Below are 13,417 nucleotides of genomic sequence, written 5' to 3'. Positions count from 1 at the left end.
CATCCTAGTACAGCTTACAAAATGCTGCAATTACAAAAACACCTCTTCCTTTAACATCTAAAAGTAATATCCAAAATTGGAACACAGGCAGAATAATCATAAACTTACCTCTAGTTTTTCAGGATCCACTAGGTTCAGAATCTTTAAGAAGGCATGTTTTGCATTGTGGGCACGCTTGTCCAATAAGGCTATATACCCGTCATGAATTAGAGACTTCAATTCGTTAATCATGCTGTTTGAGTCATTTACAGGCATCAGCGGCTAACAAAAGAAAACAATCAGAGGCTATCACCTTAGCATCTTCAAAATTTATACTTCTTATTTTTATTTTCAAATTCCTATATGGTCTCATTCCTCCACCCCAGTCTCTGGAAATTCTTCAAGTTCCACTGTCCTCCAGGACATCTACGCTCATCTGACTTTAGCCGATTGAGTATCCTAAATTTTAATTGCATCAACATTGTTGGTCATGCATTCAGTTACCTTGACCCTAATCTCTGGAACTCCCTCCATAACCTGATGGCCTCTCTTTATTCCATTAAAATTCGCTTAAAACCTAAAAATGTGCCTAGGTTTTGGCCATCTGCCCTAAAATCGCACTATGTTGTTAATGTTTTATTTTTGTAGGGTCTGGTGAAACACTTCAGGACATTTTATTATTATTTTAAAGGATGGAATGTAAATTGATGCTGTTGACTGCCCTTCACATTATCATTCATTCTTTAGTTCAACAGAAACCAAAAGATGCAATCAACCTGCACCAGGTATACAGTGTGAAATAGGATAGAAAAAGTACCACACATTTTATGTTGTCAACATATTTTAATGTAAGTATGGCACTTCTGGTTGTTAATTTTCCCTGGCTTCAATGAAAGATGAAGGTGCAGATTCCACTACCAATAGTATCAGACACTATCAAATGGCCACTAACTCTCCAGTCCAAGAAGTTGCACTAGGACTGGTGGTCACTGCTCAGACTGCATTCAGTAGTGGGGACAACATTTTGCAGTGGTGCTCACATTTAAGGTAAGTCGAAAATTTTATCAGTGTCAGGCTGGCAGGCCCCAAGAGGGTAGGGTTGCAGGGGAAAAGAATTTGAAGGTCAAGAGAATGTGTGATTACATTTAATCAGCCATGAGCCTAACTGGCAAAATCTGCTGGGCCATGCTCCTTGCCTGAGCCTCTCCTGTCACGGTTAAAAATGGGAGGCTCTTGAGTGACTATTAATTAGCTACATAAGGGCTTATATTGGCCTCCAGGTACCTGTCGTCACTGGCAAAATTGCAGTGGCAGTGCAGGGAGGTGCTAGGAACAGTTCTAATGGCACAGTGCCCAATTTTACAGCCTTTTCCATTGCCTGTCAACACACCCCTGGGCTTTGGAGAGCGCAGTAAAATCTTTTTGTGAAGTTAGAATGCATGCGGCTCAATTAAAATGACAAATCAGACAGTATTATGAGTATTACCACTGCCATAACATTGACAGATCTCTTTTTGATAATGTGTTTAGATCCTAATGTTAAGAAGTTGAGTATTCAGTCATGCAATAATTAAATATTACATTGTGTTTAGTCACCTTTTCTGGGTGTTGTGGAAGACGTGATCTCATTCCATTTCTTTCCTGACTTCTCTTGGACTCATTCTTGTGGCTTTCAAATACTAGCTTAGTCGGTACCTTTGACTGCTCTCTGGAGAAAATACAGTTTACAAATATTACGATCCCAGGTGATGTTACTATCGAACAAATCAGTCCCAGAATGAAATCTGCATTGATTTTTTTTTGTTGTTTTATTAAGATGGGGGACTTTCATTGAAACATAAGCATTCCAGGCTGCCGATTTGGTTGTAATAATAAAATTTTATTACACACAGGAGAAAGGAAAAACATAGTAAAACAAATTAAGCTATCTCAATATATCACAGTTTGAAAGATATCAAAACACAGAGAAAAACAAAACTCCATCTATACCTCAACACCATCACTTTACAGTTACTCAAAATCCAGAGAAATGTTTGTTCCGTGTCCAATTGGTTAGATTCAACTGCTCTCTCAGTTCCTGTCCTGTAAGGTTTTCCTTTGAATATTCACACAATGGAAAATGTAAACATGTTCAGCTCTAAATAATCTGCAGAATTCTAACTAAATACTCCTGGTCTGGAAATTTTCACAAATTAAAATCCTTGCACTAAGTTATTCCGCCAATGGCTCTTGATCGCCTTTACTAGGAGATTATACTTGAATCTAACTTCAGTCAGGTCTTCTGCAAATTCAGTCCAAGCTTTTGAACTAAATTTTAAAAAAAAGTTCATCCTAGATTTTACTAAGTTAATGGCTTAATGTTTTCTCACTCCCATTGTAAACTTGCACAGTGTAAACAAACTTCTATACCAGGAATCCTTGTAGTCACTTGCTCTCAGACACACACTGGTTTAAAACCATGGTTCTGGAAGAACTGACTTGATTAATTTTTCATTCATTCTCAAAAATAAACCAACACCCTATGTTTTGCAATTTGAAGTCTTGATCGTTTGACAACCCTCCTCTTGATTATTCACACTACTGAGTCTTAGATTTTCTCATCTTCAAATAAGCCCTTCAGGATTCTAACTAAAACTCTTACACTAAGGTAACCTATTTCTTAACTGTGCTAAACTAATGCCTTTCTTCAGGAGAAACTGTTTCTTATACCTACCTTCGAATCGGTCTTATGTGAAATGAAACTAAAAGCATTCCAAACTCTGGACTTAAGCAAAAACGTTTCCTCATTCTTGCAAACTGAAAGCAAGCTAATACTTTTCAATTTCCATGCTGTCCAATGATAAAATCATATATTATGTCAACACTGTGGCCCAAATTTTTATGGGAAATGCCCAATTAATGTTAGTACTAGACCAGTCAGATCCCGAACAGGAACCTAGCTGGATAGATGGTAATTTAAACTGAAGATTTTAATAACCATGCAGTGTTACAGCCTATGTTTTAACAAAAATATAACAAATGTTTATTAACACTAGGAACATACATAAACAAGAAAAAATCTATTCTCTTATGACACAGATTCAAAGATTTTTAAACAAATGTGGAAACAACTCAAGCATTCTTTTTAGATTGAATAGAAAAACAGTTTTGTATCAAAATCAGTACATCCTAGTACAGCTTACAAAATGCTGCAATTACAAAAACACCTCTTGCAAACCTCTAGAAAGACCCAGTCTAGCTCATTTCCAAGGGAGAAAGGGAGAAGCTCTTTTTTATATGCTGTGATGGGCTTGAAGTAAATAAAATTTGAACTCATCTGCTGGGACTGTTGGTAACTCATTAATTACTATGCTCCTGAGGTTTCTTTCCAATGCTATACTATCCCTAAGACAGATTCAAAAACTTAACTTCACCTCTCTTCCACCAACTGTATCCTAATTCTCTGTCTGGGATTAATAATAACATCTTATTCTAATACAACGTACTTCCTTTAAATTTCTTTTCTTGGGAAGAATGCTCAGCGCATGTTACTCCATCAAGACTTCACAACACTTATAAGCTTGATACATGCTTCTCTCTCGAACGGTTCCCCACACAGAGTAAAAAATTAAAATCTTAAAAATTCTTCCTATTATCCCTCTCGGTAGTTCCCTATGCACTCTAGGTAACATCATCTCGCTTAGAATTATGGGTATTGTAGTTTATTTTCCAAAGTTGATTAACAACACCTAACACACAAAAACATATGTATAATTTTGAATTCCAAGAATCCAAACTTGCAGTGAACAATATTAAAATGCATATTATATATATTTAAATATGTTGTCAGTCTCATCACACAATGCAAACAAATTCCCATCATCACTCCAGGGACTGACTGACTCTCTTAGGAATACAAGTTAATTATTAAATCCCCTTGCAGACAAAACTCTAACCCACATAACCACGAGTTCAAAATCCAAACTCTAAAATGAATGATATTAATATGCAAATCTCACAACTTATATCACAATACAAAAACAGGTTACATGCTACAAATTTTGGGGCGAGTAACTTGGCCCCCTGAATTCCTAAAACATGTACACTACCTAAAAGCCACAATTCAGGGCAGCAAATGAACACTCTTGCCTTGCCAGGATGAGTTCATTTCCAAAACACTCAAGAAGCTTGACACCATCCAAGAAAAATCAATCCACTTGGTCAGTAGCATCCCATTCATCACATAAATGTTTATACACTCCACCACTTGTGCTCAGTGACAGCTGTGTATACGCTAAAAACAAGATACATTGCAGTAATTCAACAAACACCTTGTGACAGGTCCTTCTAAACCTAACAACTCTATTATCTTGAAGAAAAATGGTAGGAGATCCACAGGGATGCCACCATCCACAAGTTCCACTCAAAACCACACACTACACCAAACTGGAATTATTATAACACTAAGCCAAAAACCTGTGAATCTATTCCAAATAGGACTGAGGGTTTACCTGCACCATGCATTGAACATACAAATTAGGGAGAGGTATAGGTCATTTGCCCCCTCCAGGCCTGCTCTGTCATTTAATAAGATCACTGCTGATCAGATTTTGGCCTCAACTCTACTTTCATGTCTACCTCATATACCCTGACTGCTTTCTCTATCAAGGATCTATCTAACACAGTCTTAAAAATATTCAATGACTCCCTTCACTGCCCACTGAGGAAAATAATTCAAAAGGAGAACAATCTTAATTCTAGTTTCCTCTCTATACAGACCCGCCAGACCTGTCGAGTTTCTACAGCACTTTTGGTTTATCTTTTCGATTTACAGCATCTGAAGTATTTTGCTTTTATTTGAGAAAAAAACTACCAGTTCTAACTAGCCATCCAATTAACTAATGATGCAACTGCCACCAGCAGCAGCTTTCTTTCCACTGAATACTACTTTAAACTCAGCTTGTAGTGAAGTTTTATGCCAACCATATAACCAAACTGAATGTCAGAGTTTTGAAGAGTTTTACATCAGCTGAGAATAAGGTGGCACAATTCTGTACCATATGAGCAGACTTACCTTTTGGTGTTTACTTCTTCTTTTAATCCATCAGTCTTTGATCTTCCGTGATCTAAAGAAAAGCAAATTTAAAAACTGTTGTGCGCACAAAAGATAGACAATAAAGATACATCATGCAGAGTTAATCAATCAGTCTCATCATTTCTGACTGAAGCCACGGAACCAATCCAGACTTTGCATTACAGGAGCAAATAACTTTTTTTTGCTTAGACATACAGCATAGAAACAGACCCTTTGGCCCACCATGTCAATGTCAACTAACAAACACCAAATAACACTAACCCCATTTGCCGGCACTCTGTCTGTACCTATTATGCCCTGGCATTTTAAGTACTCATCTGGATGCTTCTTAAATGCTGTGAGACTACTTACCTCCACCACCCTCTCAGGTGCATATTCTACCATCTACCATCCTTGGGATGAACATATATTTCCTCAGATCTCCTCTAAACCACTTACTTTTAAAACTTATGCCCACTGGTCTTAGACACGTTTGCCACGGGGAAGATCGTCATGACGTACTGTCTATGTCTCTCATAATTTTGTATAACTCAATCTCCCCTCAGTTTCTGCTCCTAGGAAAATAAACCCAGCCTATCCAGTCTCTCCTCATATCTAAAACTTTTCATCCCAGGCAACATCCTGGTGAATCTCCTCTGCATCCTCTTTGGCGCAATCATGTCCTTCTGATAGTGAGGTGACTAGAACTGCACACAGTATTTCATCTATGGCCTAACAAATGTTTCATAAAGTTGTGACAAGACATACTCGCTCCTACATTCCAAGCGTCAACTAATGAAGGCAAGTATCCCTTAGCGCAGCACGATGGCTCAGTGGTTAGCACTGTTGCTTCATAACGCCAGGGATCTGGGTTCAATTCCAGCCTTGATTGACTGTGTGGAATTTGCACGCCCTCTCCATGTCTGCAAGGGTTTCCACCGGGTGCTCCAGTTTCCTCCCACAGTTCAAAGATGCGCCAGTTTGGTGGATTAGCCATGTTAAATTGTCCTGTAGTGTCCAGGGATATGCAGGCTAGGTGGACTAGCCATGGTCAATGCAGAGTTATGGGGACAGGGGATGGGTCTGGGTGGGATGCTCTTCAGAGGATTGGTACAGACTCGATGGGCTGAATGGCCTCTTTTTGCATTCTATGATGCTATATGCCTTCTCCACCACGTTGTCTATGGATTAATATTTCAGAACTCTGAAAATAATACAATTACAATGACTAAGTTTACACTGAAATGGTACGAAATGTTCCAAAATGCTTCAGTTTAAACTCTGTAACGAAGATGTGAGTCAGACAGAGCAAGAGCTATGGCAACTGAAATAGGAAATTGAAAACACGTTACAATCAATGCACAGTTCTGTATGAAAAGTTCCTAAAATACTATACTGCATTGGTAAAATATGAAACAGCCCAAAAGTATGAGTGATTCAGTAAAATCATAAGGAGCAGCATTAGGCTATTCAGCCCATCACATCTGCTCCATCATTTGATCACGGCTGATATGTTTCTCGACACCATTCTACTACCTTCTCTCCATAACCCTGATTCAGAATCTGACATGAGAAGTAAGGGTAACAGCACTGCAGTTGGCACTTGTCAAGAATAGAGACACTCAAAACAGGTTTGTAGAATCCAAGCATGACATAAGGTTCAAAATAGCTAAAAACAAAAAAACCCATGATCAACACTTTATAGCTGCAACCGTAAGGATCATGGAACTTCAAAATGATAAATGGAACATTCAGATTTTTGCATCCGATACCATGAAAATTAAGTTTCATTTACGATTTCCTTTTGAATTAAATACTTAGAATACAAACATTTCTTGATTAATTTCTAAAAACTTGGAATATCACTGGATAGGCTAACAGTGACTACAACATAATCATTGTGCACTGTTCAGTAATGTGAACATTTAATCTAGCAAGTGTTAAGAAAGAAAAACTTCAGCGACAGTCTTTATCAAATATTGTACGGCCCAAATCTAAAAGGTACGTATGTAAAAAGAAGTACTATTACTTTCATCTCGCTTTTTAAGGAACTTTTCTTTCTGCTGAATTAAATCCCGAATTCCATCTGAAACATCTTTGCATAACTCCTGAGCTTTAGCATTAGCATCAATGGCTCGTTTGTGCTCTCCCATCGAAAACAAGGCATCACACAGACGATAATGACCCTGGCAAATTAAAATTAAAAATCAAAGTAAGAATTTGAAGCTAGAATGCTTTCACAAGATATATCTAGGGGGGAAAAAAAAAGTGTACGACATTCATTTACACTTTCAAACACATGAACATAGCAACTTGCCATTTTCTCAAACCAAAAAAAACCTGTGACATGCTTTTCCATATCACTTTGTATACAAACATATGAAACAGTCCATGCCTGCGTGCAGCAACACCTGGACAACAGTTGACAAAGGGCAAAAAGCATTTTCATCATACAAGTGCCAGGTATGAACATCTTCAACAAAAGAGAATCTAAACATTTCCCCTTGACATTCAACAGAATTACCATTACACTGCATCCCCACCATCATGCTTAACATCTTGGAGCCACCACTAACCAGAAACTGAACAGCATAAACACCTCGGAAAACATCAGATGTTAGGTATTCTATGGCAAATAAGTCACCACCACCGCTGCCCCCCCACCAATCAACTATAAGGAACAAATCAGCAGAGGTTGTGATGAAATATTCCAAATTTGCTTGGAGAGTACAAGGAGCTTGATGTCATCTGAAAATAGTAATCCATTTGATTGTACCCCATCCATTATTTTAAATATTCATTCCATTCATCAGTTGGCATACAATGGCTGCAATGTGATTCATCAACAAGATATACTGCAGCAACTTGCCAAAGCTACTTTGACAGGACCTTCCACAGCTATGGCCTCTACTGTCTAAAAGAACAAGAGCAGCAGGCTGATGAAAATATTGTTACCTACAGATTCCATTCCACAACATCACCATCCTGACTTTGGAAGTACATTGCTGCTGCTTTACCGTAACGGCAAAAATTCTGGAATACCCAATTTGACTATACCGGATACAGTTACACAGCATGGAAACAGACACTCCGGTCCAACTCATCCACGCCGACCAGACATCTCATTCTGAACTAGTCTCATTTGTTAGAATTTGGTCCATATCCCTCTAAATCCCTCCTATTCGTATACCCATTCAGACGCCTTTTAAATGTTGTAATTTGTACCCACCTCACCACTTTCTCTGGCAGCTCGCCCCATACATGCACCACCCTCCATGTGAAAAAGTTATCCCTCAGGTCCTTTTTAAATCTGTACCCTCTCTCCTTAAACCTATGTCCTCTAGTTTTGGACCCTGCAACAATTCAAGAAAACAGCTCACTTTCCTACTCAAGGACAAAGAGGGATGGGCATTAATTGCTGGCGTTGCTGACTATGCCTCTATCCCATTCATGACTAAGAACAAAATTTTGTTCAATTATTCCATTATATCAGTGCTGGGTTAAGTAAACTGAAGTAGAGGTGACTTTTCTCAGCCAATCAAAAAGGAACTAACGGCGAGATCTTCCATGCTCACCGAGAATATCAGTTGAAGTTGTTATAAGGGCTGTTACATTTTCTGGAACAAACATCACATCCAGAAAATAAAATGAAATTATCAATTGGAAAGAGGCAATGAGTGAATATGAGAGCATCACATTAGTCAGGAGTGGCAAGGTCATAAATGAGCTCTGTCAGTTTCACATTTCATAAGCTAAATCCTCAAGCTTGGCCTTGAACCACAAGTACTAACTAGAATTAATTCAAATTCTAAAGCTGAAAAGAATTACAGACATTAGCAATATCAAGGTTTGCTTTGATCATCATGATATAGGCATAGGGTACAATAAAACTATCCTACAAGCCATAAGTCATTAGCAACTAATACATGAGTAAGTTATAATACATCATTCAAACTAGACCTCTTAAAATATGTATTCTGTTACACCACCCTTATCAAATAAGGTCTGAATGCAAATGTCATCACAATTTGCATTTTTTTTCATATGGATTACAAGTTGATTCCAGGAATAATATGATGCATTTCGTTTCAACAGAAGTTTGCCCTCAACGTGTTATCTTTACGAAATTTGAAAACAACATTATCTGGGCTATAATGATAAACACATTACAAACACAGTGGATGAGCAGCAGTGAGAGAAATATAAACGGAAAATAAAGTAACCTTGGGCCAATTAGGTTTCAATACAATGGCTCGTTTTCCATCACCAAGTGCTTTCCTGTAAAGAAAAGTAAGAATATAATCAAACAACTCATTTGCCACTCTTAGATAGCAAGAACTGCAGATGCTGGAGTCAGAGATAACACATTATGGAGCTGGAAGAACACAGCAGACTAGGCAGCATCAGAGCAGGAAAGTTGACATTTCGGGTTGGGAGATAGGTATGTATACAAACATATGAAACAGTCCATGCCTGCGCGCAGCAACACCTGGACAACAGGGTCCATTTCTGAAGAAGGGTCCCAACCCGAAATGTCAACTTTCCAGCTCCTCTGATGCTGCCTGGCCTGCTGTGTTCTTCCAGCTCCACATTGTGTTATCTTATTGGGTATTATTGCCTTAATTGGTCAGTGTATTAGGTATAGGAGTTGGGAGGCTACGTTGCGGCTATGCAGGACATTAATTAGGCCACTTTGGAATACTGCATGCAAATCTGGTCTCCCTGCTATAGGAAAGATGTTGTGAAACTTGAAAGGGTTCAGAAAAGAATTACAATCACGTTGCCAGGGTTGGAGTGTTTGAGCTACAGGGAGAGGCTGAATAGACTGGGACAATTTTTCCTAGAGCGTCGGAGACTAAGGGGTGACCGTGTAGAGGGTTATAAAATCAAGAGGGGCATGAATAGTTTAAATAGACAAGGTCTTTCCCCCGGGATGGGGGAGTCCAACATTAGAGGGCACAGGTTTAAGGTGAGAGGGGCAAAATTTAAAAGGGACCTAAGGGGCACCAAGGAAGGCAGTGCATGCATGGAATGAGCTGCCAGAGGAAGTGGAGGGGGCTGGCACAATAACAACATTTAAAAGGCATCTGGATGGGTATATGAATAGGAAGGGTTTAGAGGGATATGGGCCAAATGCTGGCAAATGGGATTAGATTTATTTAGGATATCTGGTCAGCATGGACAAGTTAGACTGAAGAGTCTGTTTCCGCGCTGTACAGCTCTATGATTCTAACTCTTTCCACAAATAAAAAAATTGACAACTGAAAGCAAATGTTCTTGGTAATAGCTAATTTAACACAGCAACAAATTTAATTTAAGTTAAAGACATTGGATACTAGCAGGCTGTTGTTAGAACCGTTCTCAGCAAAAAGTCAACACCTTCAGGAGAGGAAGAGGGGTACAAAAAAAAGTAAATATGCAATGGGTTTGACGCAATGGAAATGTGTTACTTGCCCATATTTAATTACTCAACTATTGCATGTTAAGCAATCTGGTGAGAAGAACAGGTTTTAAAATGTAATCGTGACTAATTCAAAACTTGTTTGATAGCTATCTGACTGCTCCTTGCCCCAGGGCAACTCTAACAACACACAGCTTCTAATATTTTCAAACAAGTTAAGGCTCACATTGCACTAAGTATGTGCACATCCCTTATTACAAAAAGTGATGATTTGCATAGGAACCCTTCTCTGAAGTCTTACTCAACTATGGCTTTAACCTGTAAAAGTTTTAAAAATATTATTGAATTCCAAATTAATTCTTTGCAATTTATAATGAAGCATACCTGAGATTACTAAATGAATGAACAAAAAAACAGACAAATTCCCAAAGGAGTGCTCAAAAGTTTGTCTTCAGGCATTTCTCTGAAGTACATATTCAGTTTAAAAAGTTCATGACAATAACTGGCTTCCTGAACAGAACAACCATGGAGAGAGATAGTAGGAACTGCAGATGCTGGAGAATCCGAGACAACAAGGTGCAGGGCTGGATGAACACAGCAGGCGAAGCAGCATCATAGGAGCAGAGAGGTTCAGTTTGTTGTACTTATTTCCCCTCTGCTGAAAAACGGCAATGCTTTCGAGCCTCAACTACAAAAAATACATTTCAGCAACTCACCTTCAAAAAACTGAGGAAAGCTTTTAAAAAAAAGTTAGAGAGAGCATTGTATTCAAATGGAATTTAAACTGCAGGGGAGTGTATAATTAGCATAGGGAAAAAACACCAGTGACAGCAAAGAAATAGTAAGAACTGCCGATGCTGGAGTCAGAGATAACACAGTGTGGAGCTGGAGGAACACAGCAGGCCAAGCAGCATCACAGGAGCAGGAAAGCTGATGTTTCGGGTCGCGGCACTTCCTCAGAAATGGGGGAGTAGGAAGGGAGCTCTGAAATAAATTGAGAGGAGGGGTGGGGCTGGGGAAGGTAGGTGGGATGGTGATAGGGGAGTGCAGGTAGGCAGTGGTGGGAGGAGCGGGTAGATGGAAGAGAAGACGGACAGGTCAACGAGATGGGGATGAGAGGGAGATAGGTAGGAGAGAAGATGGATAGGTTGGGGAGAGGGGCTGGGGAAGGTAGGTGGGATGGCGGTAGGTGAGTGCAGGTAGGCAGTGGTGAGGATTGGTCAGTGAGGTGGGAGGAGCGGATAGGTGGGAGAGCAGACAGACAGGTCAAGGAGGTGGGGATGAGAGGGAGGGTTGGCCATGGGATGAGGCCGGAGTGGGGAGATTTTGAAACTAGTAAAGTCCACATTGAGACCATTGGGTTGTAGGCTCCCAAGGCAGAATATGAGGTGCTGCTCCTCCAGTTTCTGGGTGATGTCATTGTGACACTGGAGGAGGCCCAGGATGGACATGTCACCCAGGAAATGGGAGGGGGAGTTGAAATGGTTTGCTACTGGAAGGTGTTGTCGTTTGTCACGAACAGAGTGCAGGCACTCTACAAAGCGGCCTCCGAGCCTCCGCTTGGTCTCACCGATGTACAGGAAGCCACGTCGGGAGCAGTGGATACAATATACCACATTAGCGGATGTGTAGGTGAACATCTGTCTGATGCGGAAGATTTTTTGGGTCCTTGGATGGAGGTGAGGGAGGAGATCTAGGGGCAGGTGTAGCACTTCCTGCAGTTGCAGGGGCTGGTGGGGCTCGTGGGGAGTGTGGAGCAGACGAGGGAGTCGTGGATAGAGCGGTCCCTACAAAAGGCAGATAGGGGTGGGGAGGGAAATATATCCTTGGTTGTGGGGTCAGATTGCAGGTGGCGGAAGTGGTGGAGAATGATACGTTGAATCCGGAGGTTAGTGGGGTGTTACGTGACGAGGGGGTGTGAGGGCAGAGGTGTGGGAAATGCAAGAGATGTGGTTGAGAGCATTTTTGATCACTGAAGACTACAACTCCTCTCACCCACCTTCCTGCAAGAATGTAATCCCCTTCTCCCAATTCCTCCGCCTCATCTGCTCCCAAAATGAGGCATTCCACTCCCGAACATCCCAGATGTCCTCGTATTTCAAGGACTGCAACTTCCCCCCTTCAGTGGTCGCAAATGCTCTCGACCGCATCTCTTGTGTTTCCCACACCTCTGCCCTCACACCCCATCCCCACAACAAAAACAAAGTCAGAAACCCCTTGTCCTCACGATACGTGAGATGTAACAATGACGCCACCTGGAAACTGAAGGAGCAGCACCTCATATTCCACCTTGGAAGCCTACAACCCAATGATCTCAATGTGGACTTTACCAGTTTCAAAATCTCCCCACTCCAGGCCTCATCCCATGACCAACCCTCCCTCTCATCCCCGCCTCCTTGACCTGGCCGCCTTGTCTCTCATCTATCCGCTCCTCCCACCGCACTGACCAATCCCCACCGTTCCCTACCTGCACTCATCTATCACCATCCCACCTACCTTCCCCAGCCCCACCCCTCCTCTCTCTCTTTATTTCAGAGCTCCTTTAATCCTCCCCCATTTCTGAAGAAGGGTCCCGACCCGAAACATCAGCTTTCCTGCTCCTCTGATGCTGCCTGGCCTAGTGACAGCAAAACACTGGCTGGCTTGATTCTGTGTTGCAATATTCAATGAAACTTCCAACCTACTTTCAAGGATTGCTGGATAACCCATCTGAAACAGGCAGTTTTTCCATAACCCAAAAGTGTTGAAACGGAAGTGTATCTCTACAACTGCTTCAGTTCAAATCAACTGAAGGCTTGAACTGGGCGTGGAATTTGGAGCTTTCTGATTGATATATATGGTGGCTCAGTGGTTAGCACTGCTGCCTCACAGCACCAGGAACCCGGGTTCAATTCCAACCTCAGGCAACTGTCTGTGTGGAGTTTGCACATCCTCCCCGTGTCTGCATGGGTTTCCTCCGGGTGCTCCGGTTTCCTCCCACAGTC

The 13,417-nt window shown here is 40.9% G+C and overlaps 1 protein-coding gene across 1 annotated transcript in view; it reads right to left on the bottom strand.

Moving 5' to 3' along the window:
* LOC109934963 (E3 ubiquitin-protein ligase TTC3) overlaps positions 1-13,417 on the bottom strand; it is an 88,237-nt gene that overhangs the window by 39,621 nt on the left and 35,199 nt on the right. Inside the window, exons 11-15 of the mRNA XM_048602915.1 lie at positions 9,256-9,310; positions 7,062-7,218; positions 5,033-5,084; positions 1,576-1,687; positions 109-261 (exon numbers count right to left, since the gene is read on the bottom strand). Of these exons, the coding sequence (XP_048458872.1) occupies positions 109-261; positions 1,576-1,687; positions 5,033-5,084; positions 7,062-7,218; positions 9,256-9,310 (529 nt within the window). The remainder of the gene's footprint in view (positions 1-108; positions 262-1,575; positions 1,688-5,032; positions 5,085-7,061; positions 7,219-9,255; positions 9,311-13,417) is intronic.

Source organism: Rhincodon typus, chromosome 11 (genome assembly GCF_021869965.1).
Source record: "Rhincodon typus isolate 14 chromosome 11, sRhiTyp1.1, whole genome shotgun sequence".
NCBI lineage: Eukaryota > Metazoa > Chordata > Chondrichthyes > Orectolobiformes > Rhincodontidae > Rhincodon > Rhincodon typus.
Note: the sequence above shows the minus strand (reverse complement) of the source record. Positions and strands in the feature narration are given on the sequence as shown.